The sequence below is a fragment of the Cyprinus carpio genome, chromosome A3 (assembly GCF_018340385.1).
Source record: "Cyprinus carpio isolate SPL01 chromosome A3, ASM1834038v1, whole genome shotgun sequence".
In the NCBI taxonomy this organism is placed as follows: Eukaryota; Metazoa; Chordata; class Actinopteri; order Cypriniformes; family Cyprinidae; genus Cyprinus; species Cyprinus carpio.
The window spans coordinates 22,213,474-22,233,407 of NC_056574.1; the positions used below are offsets into that span (position 1 = coordinate 22,213,474).

Below are 19,934 nucleotides of genomic sequence, written 5' to 3' on the forward strand. Positions count from 1 at the left end.
TCTTTCTCAAGCTGTAGTTTCACAGAAGGGATGATAATGTATCATGTATTGCAGGAATTCCAAGAAATCCCGGAAAGATTACTGTCTTCTGGCTTGTGCTTAAAATTCTGTATGTTTAAAGAGTTGCACAAGCTCTACAGCTGCTCCTTTAACTTTCTCAGCATTCCCACTGGGAAGTGGGAATACAGATCACGATTTCAAAATGTGGGCTACACGAACTGTCCAACACAATTTGTAACTGGACATTCCGCTCAGTACCTTATAATTAGTGAGACAGGCCTACAGCCCTTGTAACAACCACCCTGCATGACAACTAGCGCCATATCTCCCCTATAAGGTTAAAGAATTTATCACTGTGAACAGCCCTATATGTGCTGCAATCTCTCAGATTTAAACAACTTGTCTTACGTGTCATTTCAAACCGTTACAAACAATAACATAACAGTTTATATCCACAAACAGACAAACTGGTGTTCTGAACAAACATAGCGAGGCTATTTAAGTATCTGCTGTGTTTGTTACTTGCTGGAGTGAACTATCAAAGTGATGAACAAGGCGTCGCTGACAAAGAACAGACATATCTGTCATTATACAGAGAGACCTGAAGAAAAACTGTCAGCACATCATGGTTCTGCTATGGTCTTCACACAGTGTTTAAAAAAGGTATTTTCTTCTTTGTGACTTTTATTAAAAAAAAATATTGGCATTCAAAATTAAATGTAATAATCAAAAAGATAGGAAATATGCAGTTTGGATTAATATCCAAGCATTAATATTCAAGCACCAACAAACGCCAACAGACACTGAAAGGGGTAACACACTGATCTGACAAAACCCGATGAACGTGTCTCTTGCCGCTTGTCTGTCGGTGCATTATGAACTGCCTTTTAGAGGACAGGTACATCATTACATCATTCTCAGCCAATGAACTCTGTAGCTCTATCAGTCTGTTTTCAAACTGTAAACAATGTCACAGAAGAAAAAAAAAATATTTTAAGTGCTTAGAAAAAACAATGTAGGATTGCAAATGAATACTTTTGGCACTATAATACATTTTTAAATAATGTTTTTGCACAATATGCAAAATTTACATGCAGCTTATGAATATTATTGTAATACTGTGTTAAAATGTGTTTCATCAGAGCACAGAATCAACTTATCAAGCTGTAGTTCTCAGGCTGTAGTTTCACAGAAGGGATGATAAGTGTATCATGTATTGCAAGAATTCCAAGAAATCCCGGAAAGTTTATTGTCTTCTGGCTTGTGCTTAAAATTTCATAGGTTTCAAGAGTTGCACAAGCTCGACAGCTGCTTCTTTAAATTTCTCAGCATTCCCTGGGAATACAGATCACAATTTCCAGATGTGGGCTACACATTCAAACGGTGGAGTTCAGCAGTGAACCAAAGTCCAGGGCTGCGTGTATAAAGAAGACCACAAAATAATGTGAAAAATTAACTTAACCCAGATTTTTTTTTTTTTAGTTATTATTATAAAACATTATTTTGGATTCATGATTGATGATGATATGCATAAACAAACACACAAGTAAACAAACAAAACATTGAGTTCAATGCAATGCAGTATGCATAATTGACTAAATCAAATACAACAACAATGCTTCACTATCTTAACATATCTGCTTACAACATGCTCTAAGACAGATGTTAAATATACAATCTACTTTTTATGATTACCTCCTTTCTCACTAGAATATCTCCTTTATTAGACCAGCATATACATATACAACAGCATACAGTATTTCTTTTCAAAGCTTTAAGCCCACAGGAACTGACTATTGTTTTTAGGTTTCGGGGGGAAAGACTTCTGAGACTGGACATGACAAGAGAGTGTGAGATTGCACTGCCCTTAAAGATCTGTGCACTTCCTGCATGTCTTCTTGTGTATGTGTGCTACATTTGGTTCAACAGGACTGTTGAACTACAATAGACTTAAATACAAGATCGCATTTTTAACAGCAGAACTCAAAATGCAAAACATGCTAAATCACATGAAGACAACACAAATGAGCCATTTGATCATGGTAGTAGAATGTCCATCAGTACGTACTGTATATATTGCACATGACTAGGCTGATAGGTCTCTGAGGATATGGCATCTGTAAACATTGTGGAGCTCTTAACATCTTGCAGGTAGTGTTCTTGTTTACAGTCTGCTCTGGGCATGATCCATCTTTGTTTTTCCACATGGCCGAGTCGTTCTAGCGACAGTTCTCAGAAGTTCTGGAAGCCAGTGGAAAATGTGCCATCTCACAGAGTCGTGAGACTTCGCACGAACAGGCCTCCAGAGGTTGCTGGAAATTAACCATAATGTCAATTCAAGGTAAACAATGTCATATGAAGGTCTCGGTCAAACTATAATAATATCTTGCTAATTCTTAATTTGATGGCCACACTATTGAACTAGGACTGAGCTATGGTACACTTATGATGAGAATAACATTTTATGTAATTATCTGTACTTCGATATTTGTGTCAGTTTCTGTCAAAACACATCATTTCCCCCTAAATTTCAATACACGTTACCTGTTACATATATTTGCACTACCGCTCAAATGTTTGGGGTCAGTATGTTGTTTTAGAGGGAAAAAAAAATGTATTCAGCAAGGATGCATTAAATTGATCAAGAGTGACAGTAAAGATATTTATAATGTTTCAAAAGATTCCTATTTCAAATAAATGCTGTACTTTTAAACAACTATTTTTGATCAAACATGATAAATGCAGTAAAAGAGACTTACGCTTATGATGTAAACAGTATATAAATGAAAACACATTAAAAACACATAATAAATACATTAATAAACACATTTTCCATATTAACAAAACAACCTTAGAGAACAGTCAAGAGTCCTATGTGGCCATGCCCATGACCTCATTCAACTAGTGAGTGTCTTTCTCGTAATCGAGAGCTACATTTAGCACCCAAAACCAGCCACTTCACACAAATGCACGGCACAGGCCCCCTTTAATGACCACACTTTAATGTTTGGAGACCATTTTCCCTCTATTTACTCCTGAGAGTCCAAAGCTCAGGTGGTGCCCAGTGACCAGGCAACTGAGTGGATGGATAAAAGGAGCAGCCTGAACTCATGCAAGTCGTCGCTGGGATGACAATCCGGATTCAAGACACTGAAAACAAAATGAAGAGATTTTAAAAAATAGTGACTTGTGCCTGATAAGACTCACAACGTTATCTAAAGACTGAGAACATGAGTGAGGATCTGTAATATTGTATTGTTTTACAACAGACCGGCAGTAGTAATGGAAGTCTTGTATGGTTATGGGATCAGCAGTACGTTCTACCTGCAGACGCATTATGGACATGCCCAAAGCTGGTTTACCTTTGTGTCTACAGTGGCAGACCTGCGTACAACATTTTTATTCTTTTTTCCCATCTGGTTCCACCTACAGTCAGCAGTGGGAGTGAAGCTGGTCTGGGTTGCTGTTGTGGGAGACTGGCTCAACTTAGTCCTCAAGTGGTAAGCATTGTTGTTGTTTCTGTAAATATCCAAAACTGTTGAAAGAAGTATTTGGAACCAGATTGAATGGATAAATAACACAGTCTCTCAATATTGAATGTCTGTATGTAATGAATTTATCTTCACTGGTCCTAATCAGATTAATTTATTAAATCACTAAACAGGCTTATGTTTGGCGAGCGTCCTTATTGGTGGGTTAAAGAAACTGTTTATTATGGCAACTTGACTGTACCACAAATCAGTCAGTTCCCCATGACCTGCGAGACTGGCCCTGGTGAGCGTCTCCTTGTGTTTCTCTTGTATTTATATAGACTAAATCGGAAGCAGATTTCACAGCAGTTTCTGTCCGATCTTCTAGGAAGTCCCTCCGGTCATGCGATGGGAGCTGCAGGGGTTTACTATGCCATGGTCACGTCACTGCTGACGATTATGCAGGGATGTGACCCCCTAAAAAGATGGTGAGTGAATATGTCCTGTTTATATTTTAATATAGTACTCAGATATCATCTTAATTTACAAGATGATACCAGATTGAATGCATGAAAATGCTCTTCAGTCACAAGAAATCATCCAGAATAATTGAGAGATAAAAAGGAAGGAAACAATATACTTGCACAAAATGCCAAAATCTACACTATCTTTCCAGTCAGACGGAAATATCTCATTAGTTACTTGTAAAATCATTTATCTTAGCATCTCTGTTTTATCACCATAACAAGTTGTATATTTCTAAAAATGAAGTTTATTTTGGGTAGATAATGGGCCAATTACTCAAGCAGATATTGAATGCCATTTAAAAAATAACCAGGTTCTTCATGCCAGTGTTTTGATGTTTAATATTAATAAAAAACATTTTCCTTCTTTTGCATTTGCGCCATATAATAGGTGCTTTCAGGGTCTTCTTTGGGCCCTTTTCTGGGGTGTGCAGGTTTGTGTCAGTCTTTCTCGAGTCTTCATTGCAGCCCATTTCCCACATCAGGTCATTGCTGGAGTTGTCTCGGGTCAGTTGAATTGTATATTTTTCATCTAACATTCAAAATTACATGCAAGATGAATAAGATCTCTTACTTCTCTTACTCTTATTCTGGTTTCTTAAGTAATTGTTCACTTTCACTATACAGGAATCGCTGTAGCCAAGGCTTTTAATAGAGTGTCCTGGATCTATTCAGCAAGCTTGAAGAGTTATGTGCACACCATCCTCTGTCTTGTGTTCATTGCACTGGGACTTTATGCACTGTTGGATGCTTCTTCAATAGACCCCTACTGGAGTCTAGTGAAGGCACAGAAGTGGTGCAATCAGCCTGAATGGGTCCATCTGGACACCACACCCTTCGCTGGCCTCCTCCGCAACACCGGGGCCCTGTTCGGCCTAGGGCTGAGCCTCCATTTGCCTATTCAAGGTGATCTGGATAAAAATAAGAGCTGTGGGAACAGGGCCATTTACAGACTGACCTGTACAGCAGCAACACTCCCCCTCCTGAGCCTTTTAGACTCATTCAGACCTCCCACAAGCACTCATGCACTCTTCTATGCACTTTCTTTCTGTAAGAGCGCCACTGTGCCTCTGACCACAATAAGTTTTGTACCTTACTGCATAAGCACATTAGCAAATGTATACCACAGAATGAAAGCATATTAAACTCAGAAAACACATTATGGGATTGTATTTTTGGCAATTAAGTCTGTATTTACTATTTTCCTCTCATTGTCTGTTTTGAAATATTTAAAAGTATTTATTATTTTAGAAAACCAAAGATTACTTTATATGTTTTGATTTTTTAATTTGTGCAAATTGAGACATGCAGAGATATCGTCCGGATTATCCAATGCTTTATGTGTATATATATATGTAAAATATTATTTAATATATTAAATAGTTTAGATGTCACAATGGAAAGAGATCAAAGAGCTATATCTGATTAACTATATAGTTTTCAGTCAAAATGTGCGTATGATATAGTATATTATATAATATTTGCTGGCCAACACTAGTCAAGTCAAGTCAACTTTATTTATATAGCGCTTTATACAATACAGATTTTGTCAAAGCACTTTACAGTGTAAAACAGGAAAATAGTTTGTCAATAAAGCAAGAGGACAATAACAAAGAATATTTTTCCCCGCTAAAGTCAGTTCATTGATGATTCAGTGATGACACTATTGTTTGATATTTTTGTTACCTTTCATATTTATGCTGTGATAAATTGTTTGTGTTTTATAATTTTAACACTTTAAATTTAGCTGAAAATCTTATAATAGACTGTTCAATGGCAGGTTTAGTTGTGACAACTTACCCCATATAATGTGACAACTTACCCCTCTATAATTGGCAAATGTTGTTCAATGTGCCTACAGAGACATTGATTTTCAAAAATAAACCTATGCTGAAAAATATTATGAATCAAACTGTTTTGTTTTTTTAACTGAGCTTGAACTATTGACATAATAACAGGGGGATGTATCACACAACTTAAAGTTTTGCTTTAATTATAACTGCTGTCTAAAAACTTTGCTGTCTGTCAGCAGTCTAAAAACAATAAACATCAAGGGTTCATCTATTATAATTATTTTATGAAATGCACAAGGTTTTTTTTATTTTTATTTTTTTTTTTTTTAATGGATACCTGGTTCCATTGTAAACTCGAAGATGTAAACTCGAAGATGAAATGCTTCAAAAAGGCCTAAATGTCTTCTTCAGTGACATTAGTGGCGCCATCTAGCGACAGAACTATGACCACAGGAACTGCACAGCACGAGCCCTTCTTGCTCTTATTTGTGTTTTATTCGAAAACCATTTGTAATCAGCTAAAAATAGCGTAATCGTACATAAATCATCCATGTCTGTTTAAAAGAATGGTAACTTCCTCGTGTTTATCATTTTCCGTGAGACCTTTACAGTATAATTTTGTACCGGAAGTGTAGAGCGTAAACAGACGCGCGCCGCAGTTACCCGCGACTGTCAGTGATGAAGCAGTGTTTCCTTGTTCCAAACTAATGTTTCCCTCACTTCCACAGGGACGCATCACTTAAGCGGGCTTCGACAGGTTTAGTCGATCAAACTGCATTAAGTAATCCAGCAGAAACTGAACCCAGTGACTCGGAGAAGCGCTATGCCGCGGCGGAAGGTATGACTGTATCCCACAGGCCAGCTGCGCACATCGCTCTCAGCATCTTGCACCTGCGTGTTCAGGTGCAACCAGCCTTCACCTGGTCGTTTCACACAAACTCGAGATCCAGCAGTCGCAGGCATCATAACCAACTGACTAGTTAAATTGTTAGTGTGTGCAATATGCAGACGGTCGTCGAAACTATAAAGTTAAGGCTCTGTGTAATTACATAATACTTGGTTTCACATATGTAATAAGCGCATACACAAATAGTTCATATTTATTGTGCCTTCAATTCAGACATTTGTCTGTGATACAAGGGAAAAGGCTATGGTCTTTCCCCCTAAGTCATCGTAATTAAATAATATCACGTCAAGTTTTTCATATACATGCTGATAAAGCAATATTTAATGTCAGGAGGGAATAATAGGGAGTGAGGGAGGCCCTGAAATTAGCTACAAGGGTGTTAAAAGCATCATAGCCCATATTTATATTAGCCTTGTTAAAATGTTTTGATTCAACCAAACCAGTGACTGCAGTGTAAACAAAACAAAACACAAAAAGATTTTCTCAGTAACACTTTATTAGTATAGTTTCATGTCATTGAATATAATATAATAACGTTATAATTCTAATATAAACATTATTACATTATATAATGCAGATTATTAGTTAAAGGAATTAGTGAAGCCTGTGCAGCACCTTCTGGGACCCTGGTTCTGTGTAATTAAAATGAGAAACATAAGGAAAGACTCACCAGGGTCATTGTCGCAGGTCAGGTGGCACTATCTGATTTTTGTTACAGTCAGTTTTCCCATTGGTTAACCTTAGATTACACTAGTTAAGATGAACTAAAAGATAGACTAAAAATACTTCTAAAGCATTTATTAAGCTTAGTTCATGTTAATTTCAACATTTACTAATACATTATTAAAATCAAGTTGAATCTGTTAAAATTCAGTCTGAGATAAGATGAACTAACACTGAACAGTTGCGTTTGTTTTAACAAACATTAACAACGATCAGTAGATACTAAATGTTAGTGAATGTTAATAGTTAATGCTAACTAATGGGACCTCATTGTAAAGTGTTACAAAGATAACATTTGTATTTAGAGACCAAACTGGGTTTTGATGTTTTTGACACTTAAGAGAAATGCCGGCAGTAGCTCTGAAGGTACAGAGGATTCAGACTTCTCCGCTGAGCACACAGACAGCTCAGAGAGTGACGCCCACGCAGTGAGAAACACCCGCATCACTCGCTCCTCGCTGCGTCTCAGCCGCAACTCGCAAGGTAAGACACGAGACCTTGTACTGATCACTTACTAGGGGATCTTCAGTAAAAGTATGATTTATTAATAATGAGGCATACAATATTTTGGAACATGTGATTTTTTGACCCAAAATAAACAATTTAAACCTGAGGTGATGGGTTGATGGGTAGGAAGCATGATGGATGAAGAACAATAAACAAAAGAATAAACGAACAAACCTGAGAGCTCTGTTTCTAGATTCCAGTCCTGTGAGGAACCCGTCTGCCCCAGTTTCAGAGGAGGTGGGGAACTATTCCACCCATCGCGTGACTCGTAGTCAACAGCAGGGGGTGTCAGTCTTGCCCAAGAAATACGCCTTGCGGCAGAGTCGCTCTTCTGGCTCAGACACGGAGCAGCATGGGGAAATCTCAGAGAGGGGTAGGAGGTTCTTCACTCACGCCTTCCCTCATTTGAGTATCTCCATGCTTTGCTCTGCTCACATGTGCTTCTCCTCATTAGTTTTTGTCTTTATGACAAGTCACAGATTTTCCTCAGTTCATATAGCATGTTAACCATTCCAAAGGTCAGTAAGTATTTTTTACTGTTCTTTCGAAGCAGCGTAACTGTTTTCAACATCAATAATAATAAGAAATGTTTCTTGAACACCAAATCAGCGTATCAGAATGATTTCTGAAGGATCACGTGACACTGAAGACTGAATTAATGACTGCTGAAAATTCAACTTTGACATCACAGGAATAAAATGTTTAAAATATTCAAATAGAAAACAGTTATTTAAAATGATTATAATATTTTTACTGTATTTTTGTTCAAATAAATGCAACCTTGGTGAGCAGAAGCGTCTTCTTTCAAAAGCATGTTAAAAACTCTTACTGACCTAAAACCTTTAAACGGTAGTGTACATCATTTTCATAATTCTTTAAGATGTAAAAATGTAATTATTTGAAGTAATGCATTAGATTTTCATTTTAATTCATTTCATATTCTGTGGCTTTTTGTTTGCTATCACTTGAATGGATACGTACTATCTATTTGTTTGTTCATATACACCCTAAAATAGTTAACTCTGTCTGATCTGTTTTTGACAATGTGTTGGTTCAAGCATAAATAAAATAAATTTACATTGCAGTTCAAAAGCGTACAGCTTTTTGTCACGAATTACAGCAACAATCAACATTTTATAATTATTAAGTGCCACTTTTAACATGAATGATGATCACTGATACCAAAAAGTTTTATATTAGAGATTACTGATTGACATTTTAATCTCAACTTTTGAGAGACGTGGTTAGTACAGTATGTGGTTAGCTACACCTTCACTTTAACCTCCACTTGTTTTGTTTTATTCTTCCTTTCCTCTGTAGTTACACTATTGCCATTTTCATTTTATTGATGTAATGATATATTCCTTATTCCATTCTTAGATTTTATACAGTCCTGTTTTCTGTTGTGTTGGTCATGCAGACCTTAAGGAAAGTGCAGACCATGACGAGACCCCACCCAGGACGCCGACAGGCAACGCTCCTTCCTCTGAGTCTGACATTGACATGTCCAGCCCAAACGTGTCTCATGATGAGAGTCTGGCAAAGGAGCTGTCACTGAAAGAATCCGGCCTTGCTCACCGGCCCAAACGACGACGCTTTCATGAGAGCTACAACTTTAACATGAAATGCCCCACACCTGGTTGTAATTCACTTGGTAATTGGATTCCAGGTCCTTTGTTTTATTTTTTAAGAATATCTACACTACCGTTGAAAGGTTTGGAGTTGGCAAGATTTTTTGATGTTTTTGAAAAAAAAAAAAGTCTGTAATGTTCACCAAGGATGCATTTATTTGATCAAAAACATGGTGAAATGTTACTATGATTTAAAATATCTGTTTTATATTTTCACTTATTGCAATTTATTCCTGTGATGGCAAAGCTGGATTTTCAGCATCATTACTCCAGTCTTCTGTGTCATATGATCCTTCAGAAATCATTCTGACATGCTGATTTTTATTGCTTAGAAAACGTTTCTCATTTATGATTGTTGAAAACATTAATTCTTTGATAAACAGAAAGGTAGAAAGAGCAGCTTTTATTTCTAATGGAAAACTCTAGTAATATTATGAATGTCTTCACTGTCCATTTTGATCAATTCAATCAGTCCTTGCTGAATAAAAGTATTAATTTCTTATAACATTTTTACAGGCCCCAGACTTTGGCTGGTAGTTTATTAGTTTCAGTGTATTAATAGTGGCTTTACTTTTCTTCTGGCAAGACTGTTTTGTGTTCAGGCTTATTTAAATGCTCAAATATTTAAAAACCTTCATTCCTCCTTCAGGACATTTGACAGGGAAACATGAAAGGCACTTTTCAATATCGGGATGTCCACTGTACCATAACCTTTCAGCAGATGAGTGTAAGGTAATGCTTATGTGTGTCATTTGGACTAAACCTTTAGCCAGATTGTATTTTGCTTAAACGGCAAGGTTTACTTTAAAATCAAACTTTTTACTCAGGTGAAGGCAAGCTCTCGAGACAAACACGTGGAGGAGAGGACACTGTCACAGCGGCAGAATGAGAATCGCCATTCCGCTCGGCAACAGGTAAAACAGCACACCAGGTATTTAACATCCTCCCTCTTGGGCCCTAGTAGTGACCCCCGATGAATGGCATTCTCCAAGAGCTGCTTTCAGATTTTACATGCAGTAACAATACATGTTAATTAAATAGCCTCAACTCGCACTCACATTCTCAGTTACCTCACCTCTAGGCCCAAATGGAGCGACAGCTGCGGTATAAAGAAAAGGTGACAGAGATGAGGAGGAAGAGAAACTCCGTTCCTCTTAAAGAGCAAAAAGACAAGTATACAGTGAGTCTCCATATTTGTAGAAAGAATGACAACAATCCTTAGCAGATAAATGAATCTGTTTCTGAGCTCTCATTGTTTGACTGTCTCCAGGAGCACAGACAGACCCATGGTAGCAGTCGTGAGCCTCTGCTGGAGAACATCACAACTCACAATAACCTGTAACAGATAAGAAAAACCCAATCACCTCCCTCTCATTATCTCCTAATACATCTATACCAATAACATCTTTTCCACGAATCCACCCCTTACTCTCTTCCACTTCATGATCTGTAAAGATTGCGATGGGCTGAGCCTCCTCACCACTGCATTCTGGGTTGTGTGATGGGCCTACGCCGGACTCTCTTCCACTGTAGCCTCCACACTGCTGCCATTCTCTCATCTGTTGCACATGGGTGTTACCAAGAGTTTTAAGCAACATACTTTAACCTTCCTACCTTAAAGAAACAGCTCCAAAAATGAAAATTCTGACATTTACTAACCCTGATGTTTCAGACCTGGATAGTGTCATCTTTTAGAGCTTGACTGAAAAAAAAAAAATAGTGAATAATAACAGAATTGTTATTTTTGGTTGAACTGTTCCAATAAGAGAAACCAATAATCTTGAGTAGACATTAATTCACCTTCTTATTTTCTCCAGCTCATTTCGGTCTTAACTTTTAATTTAACTTTCAAATTTCTACATTGTCTTCTGTTTATTTATTAGTGCAGTCTCTGAAAATGTACACCTCCGAGGATCAGTATTATTTTTTAAGGTTTTTGAAGTCTCTTATGTTCACCAAGGCTGCATTTAGAACTTTATTTCTTTATTTCAAAAAAAAAAAAAAAAAAAATCTTGTCCCCAAACTTGTCAACAGTAGTGTATCTCTCGATCTCGTCCTCAACCTCCTCATTCATGAATGAATCTTCAGCGGTATGCTTCAGGATTTTTTCTTTCTAAACTCTGTGTCATCATTCCCTCCAGTCAGACCTGTGTTTCTCCCACCCTTCATTGGTCCTTGCAGGAAAAACTCCGGCTGCAGGGACAGGTCACGGAGGGCGGCAACATGATAAAGACCATTTTGTTCGGCCGCTACGAGTTGGACACCTGGTACCACTCGCCGTACCCCGAAGAGTACGCCCGCCTCGGCCGTCTCTACATGTGCGAGTTCTGCCTCAAATACATGAAGAGTCAGACCATTCTGCGACGTCACATGGTAACCCTTTCAACATGTTCAGTTAATTTTCAAACTTCAAAATTATTCATTTCTGATTTTGTCCAACCTTGAATCATAATGATGGTAGGTGTGTGTTTTTGCATTCACACGTACACCTCTTTCTTATTTCACTTTCAATCAGGCCAAATGTGTGTGGAAACATCCACCAGGTGATGAGGTTTACAGAAAAGGGGCTATATCTGTTTTTGAAGTGGACGGCAAGAAGAACAAGGCAAGAACAAAGACATTCCAAAAGGACTCTTGATTTTATGTGACAACTTTGAACTGGCTATCTGGAGGTCAGTAATTTGCAATCTGTACCTGATTCTGCTTTGACACTATCATTTGGCTTTTGTAGATTTATTGTCAAAACCTGTGCCTCCTTGCCAAACTCTTCCTGGACCACAAAACTTTGTACTACGATGTGGAGCCGTTCCTCTTCTATGTGATGACCGAAGCTGACAATACTGGCTGCCATCTTGTAGGATACTTCTCCAAGGTACTCTGTTAGTTGCTCCTGTGCACCTTAAGCTTCAGTTACCTTGCAAGTGATTATTTTGTAGTAATCAAAATACATATCTGGGTTTAGGAAAAGAATTCATTCCTGAACTACAATGTCTCCTGCATCCTGACCATGCCACAGTATATGAGGCAGGGTTATGGCAAGATGCTGATTGATTTCAGTGAGTTCAGTAGATCTAGAACATTTGTATACTCTTTATTGCTGTTATTTGTCATTACTGTTATGCTTAAACAAGATTGCAAAAGGTGATGTTAAAGTTACAATTCTAACTGTAGAATACATAAATTATGCTATGTTATTTTGTCTTAAAAAAAAAACCCTTAAGAACATGTTAGAATAGCTCTTTTACTATGTGGTCATATGCACTTTTTGATGCCGTAATTAATGGAAGACTTGAACGTGTTAATGTGTGAATGGCTTGTGTCTGCACAGGTTATTTGCTGTCCAAAGTAGAGGAGAAGGTTGGCTCCCCTGAACGGCCTCTCTCTGACCTGGGACTCATCAGTTACAGGAGTTACTGGAAAGAAGTGCTCCTGCACTACCTGTACAACTTCCAGGGCAAAGAGATCTCCATTAAAGGTACTTAGTTTTATGTTCACTTCTTTTAAAGGTAACTTCTTTTTTAAAGTTAGTAAGATTTTTTTTATTTATTAATTATTTAAAAATTAATTATTTTATCCAGCAAAGATGCATTAAATTGATCAAAGGTGCAGTAAAGACATTTATAATTTTAGAAAAGATTTACTTTGTGTTCTTTTTTTATTCATCAAAGAATCCTGAAAAAATGTATCATGGTTTCCACTAAATATTTATCAGCATAAATAAGAAATGTTTCTTGAGCAGCAAACCTACATATTAGAATGATTTCTGAAGGATCATGTGATACTGAAGACTGAAGTAAATAAATAAGATTTATAATGTATTCATATAGAAAACAGTTATTTTAAATTGCAATAATATTTCACAATGTTTACTGTATTTGTGACCAAATAAATATGCAGCCTTGGTAAGCATAAGAGACAAAAACATTAAAAACATCTTACAGACCATAAACTTTTGAACAGTGATGTATGTTCCTTTTTCTTCCTTTTCCATTTATGATTGTAACATTTAATATTATGAATAATTGTTTTCATTCTTTGTCATATATTAACACTTGGGAGCAGAAATAAGCCAAGAAACAGCCGTCAACCCTGTAGACATTGTCAGCACTTTACAGTCACTCCAGATGCTGAAGTACTGGAAAGGGAAGCATCTGATTCTAAAAAGACAGGTAACTGTTATTGTAATGTAATGTATTTAGTCATTTTAGCAGCATACTTAACATTAATTACATGTAATTTTGTGTTTTTAATGCATTTAAATGGTTGAATGATTTTTAGAATCTGATTGATGATTGGAAAACCAAAGAGGCAAAACGTGGAAGCAACAAGACTATTGACCCTACGTCCTTGAAGTGGAGCCCACCCAAAGGAACTTAAGACAATAATCTGCATGCTCTTCACTGTTTGCTGTAGCTTAGCTGGTCTTGGTCACTATATGAATATTTAAACACATGGGAAGGTGTTCTCTTTCATAGGTTCACTCAACAATGTATAGCTATGACACTATGGGAACACCCCTTGGGTGTGCCGACTGTCTGAAGCCTGAATTGAATTATGGCAATTCATTGGCTGATGGCGTGGGCACCACCTCAACGTCACTCACTCTAATACTAGCGACCGCACCATCCGCTCCTCAGATTTCTTTCCTTCAGAAGCAGTCGTTTAGCCCTTCACAAGCAATTTATCTGGCCCATGTTTCGGCTTATTTCTGAGTTTCTCTTTTGCACTTCAGCGACTGCATTGAGTGAAACCCACACAGTAAGTTTGATAAGTGTATGGATTTGTCTCATGTGTAAGGCTTTTTTTATGGCGCTTCTAACTGTAAATTTTGTGTGAATCTCAGTCTCAAAACTTTTTGCTAGATTACATTTTGTACACTGTGGCGTCCGCTTCAGTCGATGCTCTCCCGCCAAACGGCCAGGAGGCGCTGCCTTCTGCAGCCTATACTGATCTAGTGGACGTGTTAGCGCATGCTACCAAAAAGCTTAATACTGAGTGCCTGGACGATCCGCAAGGGTCCTGCTTCTTGAGCGGCCCCAAATCTCATCCCACACAAAGAAAGTGGCCGTTTTTTAGTGATCTGCATCACGAAATCTCCAGATCCTCCAATAAACCTCCCTCCACTTCCCTCACTAACAAACCCACACCTCACAAAACCTAGTGGGTTCTGTGGAGCAGGGTTATGCCACTTCTCTGGTGATTGAGGACACGCTGGTCTCTCACCTTTTGCTGTCTTCGGCCCCCTCATTAAAGTCCCGCCCTCTCCTCCCAACTAAGCCATGTAGGACCACTTCTGCCCTCATCGGAAAGTCCTACATGGCGGCTGGTCAGGCGGGCATGGCGCTTCATGGAAGAGGGAGGTGGGGCCTGACTCCAGAAGCAGTCCAAGAGCTCCATAGAGTTACGGACCTGGCACTGCATGCAACTAAGCCACCTCTGACTAAATCTCACAGAAATACGTGAGAAGGAGAAGGTTTTTCTCCACATCTCGCAGTCGGGATTGTTCGGCGAGGCGGTTAGCTTGGTGGTGGTTCACAAATTCTGTGCTGCCAAGACTCACTCAGCTGCCCTTAAGCCGTTCATGCCCAGGAGGGCACACAGCTCTTCCAACCCTGCCTCTGTGCCCAGAGACCAATCCATGTTCAGGAAGGAGCCCGTTAGCAGGAGTGACGACTCGGTGCATCCCCCACCTCTTCTGGTACATCCTTCGACCCGTTAGCACCTGCATAAGTGGATTGAGCTGAAGCGCTCAGATAAACCCGTGGCTTCAGCTTCTTCGGGTCGTTCCTGATCTCTGTGTCAGGAAAAGGAGAGCTTCCCCCATTTCACAAGGGTGGGAGAGACCGTCCACTCCTTCTGCCCTCCTCCTTTTGCTTCTGTTGAGGACTAGAGTCTTCGGCTGCTCTGCCCTGTTCTATGTGGCTCTATGTGGACCATTCTAAAAAATGGCACAAGTCCTCCCAATTGTTGGTGTGTTTTGGTGCTGCCTACAGAGGGCTCGCTGCATAGGATTTATCATTGGGTAAGGGATGCTATCTCGCTTGCGTATGAGGTGCGAGGTCTCTCTTTACCTCTAGGTATTTGAGCTCATTCTACCAGGAGTGTTGTTTCCTCTCAAACTCTTTTCAGAGGAGGTTCCCTGGAGGATATCTGTGTGGCAGCAGGATGGCCTTTTTATCAGGTTTCATAGCTTGGATTTAGCTCTTGGTTCCCAGATTCTTTCTGCTTGAACCAGCCATTTGAGGTTATATTGGCAGGTGTGGTATATCATTCCCATTGCGTCATAGCCATAGACTGTATATTAAACATGGAAATAGTATCAATGACGTCATCCATAGATTTCTGAAGAGCGTTTTTGAAGCTCAAAGTAGGCGGCAAAGAGGTGGGAGCTGGCTGTTGAAACCACACCCACTTAGCTTGACGGTGGTGACAGAAGCGGCAATACACCTTCTTCGGCAGCAAACCTGAGGAGCAGATGCTGCGGTCGTTAGTATTAGAGTGGGTGATGTAGTGACATTGAGGTGGCATCCACACCATTATCCAATGAATTGGTGTGATTCCATATGGGCTTCAAACAATCGGCATACCCAAGGGGCGTTCCCATAGCCATGCAGCATCTCGTTCGCTATTCAGAGAACATGGATAATGCGAGTAACCCAAGACATTTTCTTTGTTACAGAAAGTTACAATTAAGGCTGCAGTCCTAACTGTGTCCTGTCTCACATGGCTCAGTTAGAACATTTAGAGTTACCTTAAGCCTGGAATACACTACATGATTTTTGCCCAGATTTTCAGGGCATTTCATAGAGAATCGCGCAATGTATGATGTTCATAGATTTTTTTTTTTAGCTACAGACTTTGATTCCATCCAGTCACAGGAAATCAAACATGTTTGATATTTTCAGCTGATTTTAGAACACACGTTGTTTTCATTTGATACAGGTCTCCTAGCAACAAGGTCACACGTTTCGAGTTTGTTGTGATCAGAACAACTTTAAAATCTGGTAGTGTGTGATCCTCAGTTGTGTAGTGAATGATGGCCAGTTTTCCTTTGAGACTATTTACAAAGTCAGTAAGTGTATGATGCCTAGTGTTTGTAAAATCTGTCCAGATTTTAAAAGTTGTGTAGTGTATTCCAGCCTTTAGCTGTCCTATTAGAGTACCAGTGTTTGATACTCAAATGACAATTGTTTTTACTGTTTTTTTTTTTTTTTTTTTATCTACTGCATCTTTTTGTTTTAGAGAAATGACTATTTGACTGTTAAATATTTATTTGAAAAAAAAAAACATTAATGGTTTTGTGAACTAAAGAGCTTCTTTTTTTGTTTTTTGTCTTTTTTATTTCCTCTGATCCAGATATGTATTCCCAGCCCTATTTGACATTAGCCAAAGTCATTGCACTAAGTTGAAAGAATATTTTGTTAGCTCAAATGAGACTAACCCATTGCAGTAAATGTGATTAACCCTTCATCTTCAATCATTGTTTTTTCAAACACCTGTAATCAAAAACTATTAAGTGTAGCTTCACTTAGTTTATAGCATGTCTTGGCTATATATTGCAGCAGTTGTGTAATTTGTGCACAGCCAGAACAGTTTAAATTAGCTCTTAGGATTACCATCATGCCCTTGATGATCTGTCAGTGGCATGTGTTGCACTTGATTCTCTGTCTCTCTCCTCTGAAATAAATTCGGTCACTGTTTGAAACGATGACGTTCGGTGAGTTAATGGGGTATAAATAATAAACAATGGACTCCTTAAAGGAAGTTAATCCAAAAAGGAAAATTCTCTAATCATTAAACGCCCAAACAAAACACAAAAGAAGATTCTGTGAATGTCAGGAAACATTTTTTGCACGTGCGCGAACTGCTGCCTGTGTATGTAGCCAAATATTAATAGCGGGTTACCGGTTTACTCTGTTTCTTTGGTTAAAACCAATTAACTATAACATATCAGTGAAAGATTCATCACTTGAAGCATATTGTTTTAGTAAAATAAAACTTGAAGAGGAACGGCTTCAGCCTCGTGTCGTTCAAAAACCTGTATGACTTTGTTTCTTAACATTTTTACTAAAATAATAATAATAAACAAATAATTATCTGATCCATAGAAGCAACGACATGGTTTGGAGCGAACATGAGGCTGAGGCTGTTCCTCTCATAGACAGTAAAAGAAAGGTTCCTCTTCAAGTTTCATTTCACACAGGAAGCAGTTCGCGCGTAGCAAAGGAAGTAGTACGTCACCAACATGCGTTTCCACAACACGCCCACTAGAAACGTCATTATTATCACAAGTCAGCCTTGACATTTCCTGAAAGAAAAACGACTACATACGGTCCAGCGTGAAGATACAAGTATCATGAGAAACCTCTTGTTTTCGGACGTTAGTTCACGGTTTGCTTTGCTGAGATTATAGTCTCATTATATTTTGTCTTTGCGGTTGAGAACAGAGAGGTAGGTGTTATTGTTTCATTTCATATAATTATAATGCAATCCCAAATATTCATTTATATATATGTATATATATAAAAAATAAAAATAAAAAACCTAGCGTTGAGTGACCAGCTCGCAAAGAGAGAAGGCTTGTTCAAATGCACGTCACATTAAGACACGGTTAACCTGTATAAGTTTTTAGAAATAAAAAAATGTAATACACTTAGTCACTGTATTATTATATTCATTGTTATGATTAAGAGGCAGTCCTGTGCACAACCTCGCATGTCATTAAAGAGAGAGTTCACCCAGAAGTGAACATTCTGTCATTATTTACTCACCAGCATGACTTTCCAAACCTTTCTTTCTTCTGTGGAACACAAATTATGCTGCTTTGGTGACCTTTGATTTTCAGTGCATAGACAATGGACAAAACAATGAGAGATTTCTCAGAATATTTTCTTTTATGTTCCAGAGAAGAAAATTATACAGGTTTGGAACAATATCATGTTAACTAAATAATGACAGAGGCTTGTTTTCTTTTTGAGCAGGTCCCATCAAAATGTCACAGATGGAGTTCCTCGTCACAAATGTAGCTGAGCTCCTCACCGCTGCTGTGCAGGAAGTGTTGCAGCTCATGGGTCAGGCTGTGTTAGAGTATCAGAAAGAGTCTGCCAGAACACGCCTGGAGAATCAGAACCTCCAGCAGAAGCTCAAAGAACTCCAGGAGAGGACCACTGGGGATTCGAGTGAGATTATGAAGAGCTTATACTTGTGGAATTAACTTGTCTACTTACTTGCATGTAAACATTTTCAATCATCTTTTTTTATATTTTTAGATGAAGTCCTGAAAGTCTCTTTTCCCATTGACAAGCCAGGGGAGGATCATGCGCAGGAAGATCTCATTTATCATGGAGAATCAACTGTGAGCAAGCAGCCGGAGCAGCCACAATGTCTGAGTGACAGTCCTGTTCATATAAAGCTGGTTTCAGATGAGATTAATGCAGACAACAAACATCATTCTCTGCAAGGACCCTGTGACTACTCTTTAAAGAAGCAAAGACCCCTCTCCAGGGTAAAGAGTAGCCCTCCAAGAATAATCCCAAAGCCTTTACCTGGCAGCAGAGACAGTCTGGCAACCAGCAACACTGAGTCACCACTGTGCTCGAACAGAATCAAAGAGGAATCTAAACCAGAGCCTCTGAAACGTTCTGGTACAGAAGAGACAGAAGATGTGACAACACAAGCTCCTGTGGTTCCTATGCAGGATGTTCCTCAAGCAAATGAACACAACCAGCTGCCCGTCTCATCCTTTTCCAACAACATTGTCCATTATAACCAGCCTAGTAATTTACTCAATTCTGCTTCCAAACACATTCTTAGGTCACGGGTAGAGAATATGGTCCAATCGGGGGGCATTCACAGCACTCCCAGTGTCAGTGAGAGCAGGGAGATTTTGCACAGCTGCCACGTGTGCGGCAAGACGTTTGCAACGCCCTCCAGCCTCGGAGCACACTTTGTGTGCCATTCAAATGAGAGACCTTTTGTTTGCAAGTGCTGCAAGTTCAGGTTCAGTCGTTTAGCCGATCTGAAGAAGCACGAGCGCATTCATACAGGAGAAAGGCCATATAACTGCTCACTCTGTGGACGGAGATTCAACCGAACAGAGAATCTCAGAAGACACTTGAGGAAAGTTCATTATGGAGCAGTGCTGTGAGCTGAAAATTCACAGCATTTATCTTAGCATGTTGACTTTGGATCATTCAACAAAATCATTGCTTATTCACATCTCAAAATTAAAGAGTTACTCAGTCCACTGAGACTGTTTTCTCCCACTTTTAATATATGTTGCCAGCGGTTTCCATCAAATTGCGTTAAAATAAATATGAGTCAATATCCGTGATGTAGTTGAAGTATGATAAATGTGTATTGTTTTATCATAAATATTT

At 38.7% G+C, this 19,934-nt stretch overlaps 3 protein-coding genes across 4 annotated transcripts; all 3 read left to right on the forward strand.

Annotated features, from left to right (window-relative positions):
• The first annotated feature begins 1,591 nt into the window (after positions 1 to 1,591).
• LOC109062313 (glucose-6-phosphatase catalytic subunit 1-like) lies at positions 1,592 to 5,514 on the forward strand. 2 transcript variants are annotated; one of them, XM_019079408.2, is made up of 5 exons: positions 1,592 to 3,500; positions 3,665 to 3,774; positions 3,859 to 3,958; positions 4,386 to 4,501; positions 4,622 to 5,514. In XM_019079408.2, the coding sequence occupies exons 1-5, from the start codon at positions 3,283 to 3,285 to the stop codon at positions 5,137 to 5,139; spliced, it is 1,062 nt and encodes a 353-aa protein (XP_018934953.1). In that variant the 5' UTR covers positions 1,592 to 3,282; the 3' UTR covers positions 5,140 to 5,514. The 2 variants fall into 2 exon arrangements, with proteins under 2 accessions (XP_018934953.1, XP_042579642.1); XM_042723708.1 differs by having other exon boundaries at positions 3,665 to 3,958.
• A 738-nt stretch (positions 5,515 to 6,252) lies between these two features.
• On the forward strand, positions 6,253 to 17,260 carry LOC109062163 (histone acetyltransferase KAT7-like). The gene is made up of 14 exons (XM_042732998.1): positions 6,253 to 6,625; positions 7,759 to 7,900; positions 9,345 to 9,578; positions 10,205 to 10,287; positions 10,383 to 10,469; positions 10,637 to 10,735; positions 10,826 to 10,893; positions 11,640 to 11,928; positions 12,071 to 12,160; positions 12,287 to 12,427; positions 12,518 to 12,611; positions 12,884 to 13,030; positions 13,618 to 13,724; positions 13,834 to 17,260. Exons 1-14 carry the CDS (start codon positions 6,611 to 6,613, stop codon positions 13,930 to 13,932), a joined length of 1,695 nt encoding a protein of 564 aa, XP_042588932.1. The 5' UTR covers positions 6,253 to 6,610; the 3' UTR covers positions 13,933 to 17,260.
• Positions 17,261 to 17,806: 546 nt separating this feature from the next.
• On the forward strand, positions 17,807 to 19,888 carry zgc:113090 (uncharacterized protein LOC553741 homolog). The gene is made up of 3 exons (XM_019079400.2): positions 17,807 to 18,006; positions 18,537 to 18,734; positions 18,825 to 19,888. The coding sequence occupies exons 2-3, from the start codon at positions 18,548 to 18,550 to the stop codon at positions 19,700 to 19,702; spliced, it is 1,065 nt and encodes a 354-aa protein (XP_018934945.1). The 5' UTR covers positions 17,807 to 18,006; positions 18,537 to 18,547; the 3' UTR covers positions 19,703 to 19,888.
• The last annotated feature ends 46 nt before the right edge of the window (positions 19,889 to 19,934 follow it).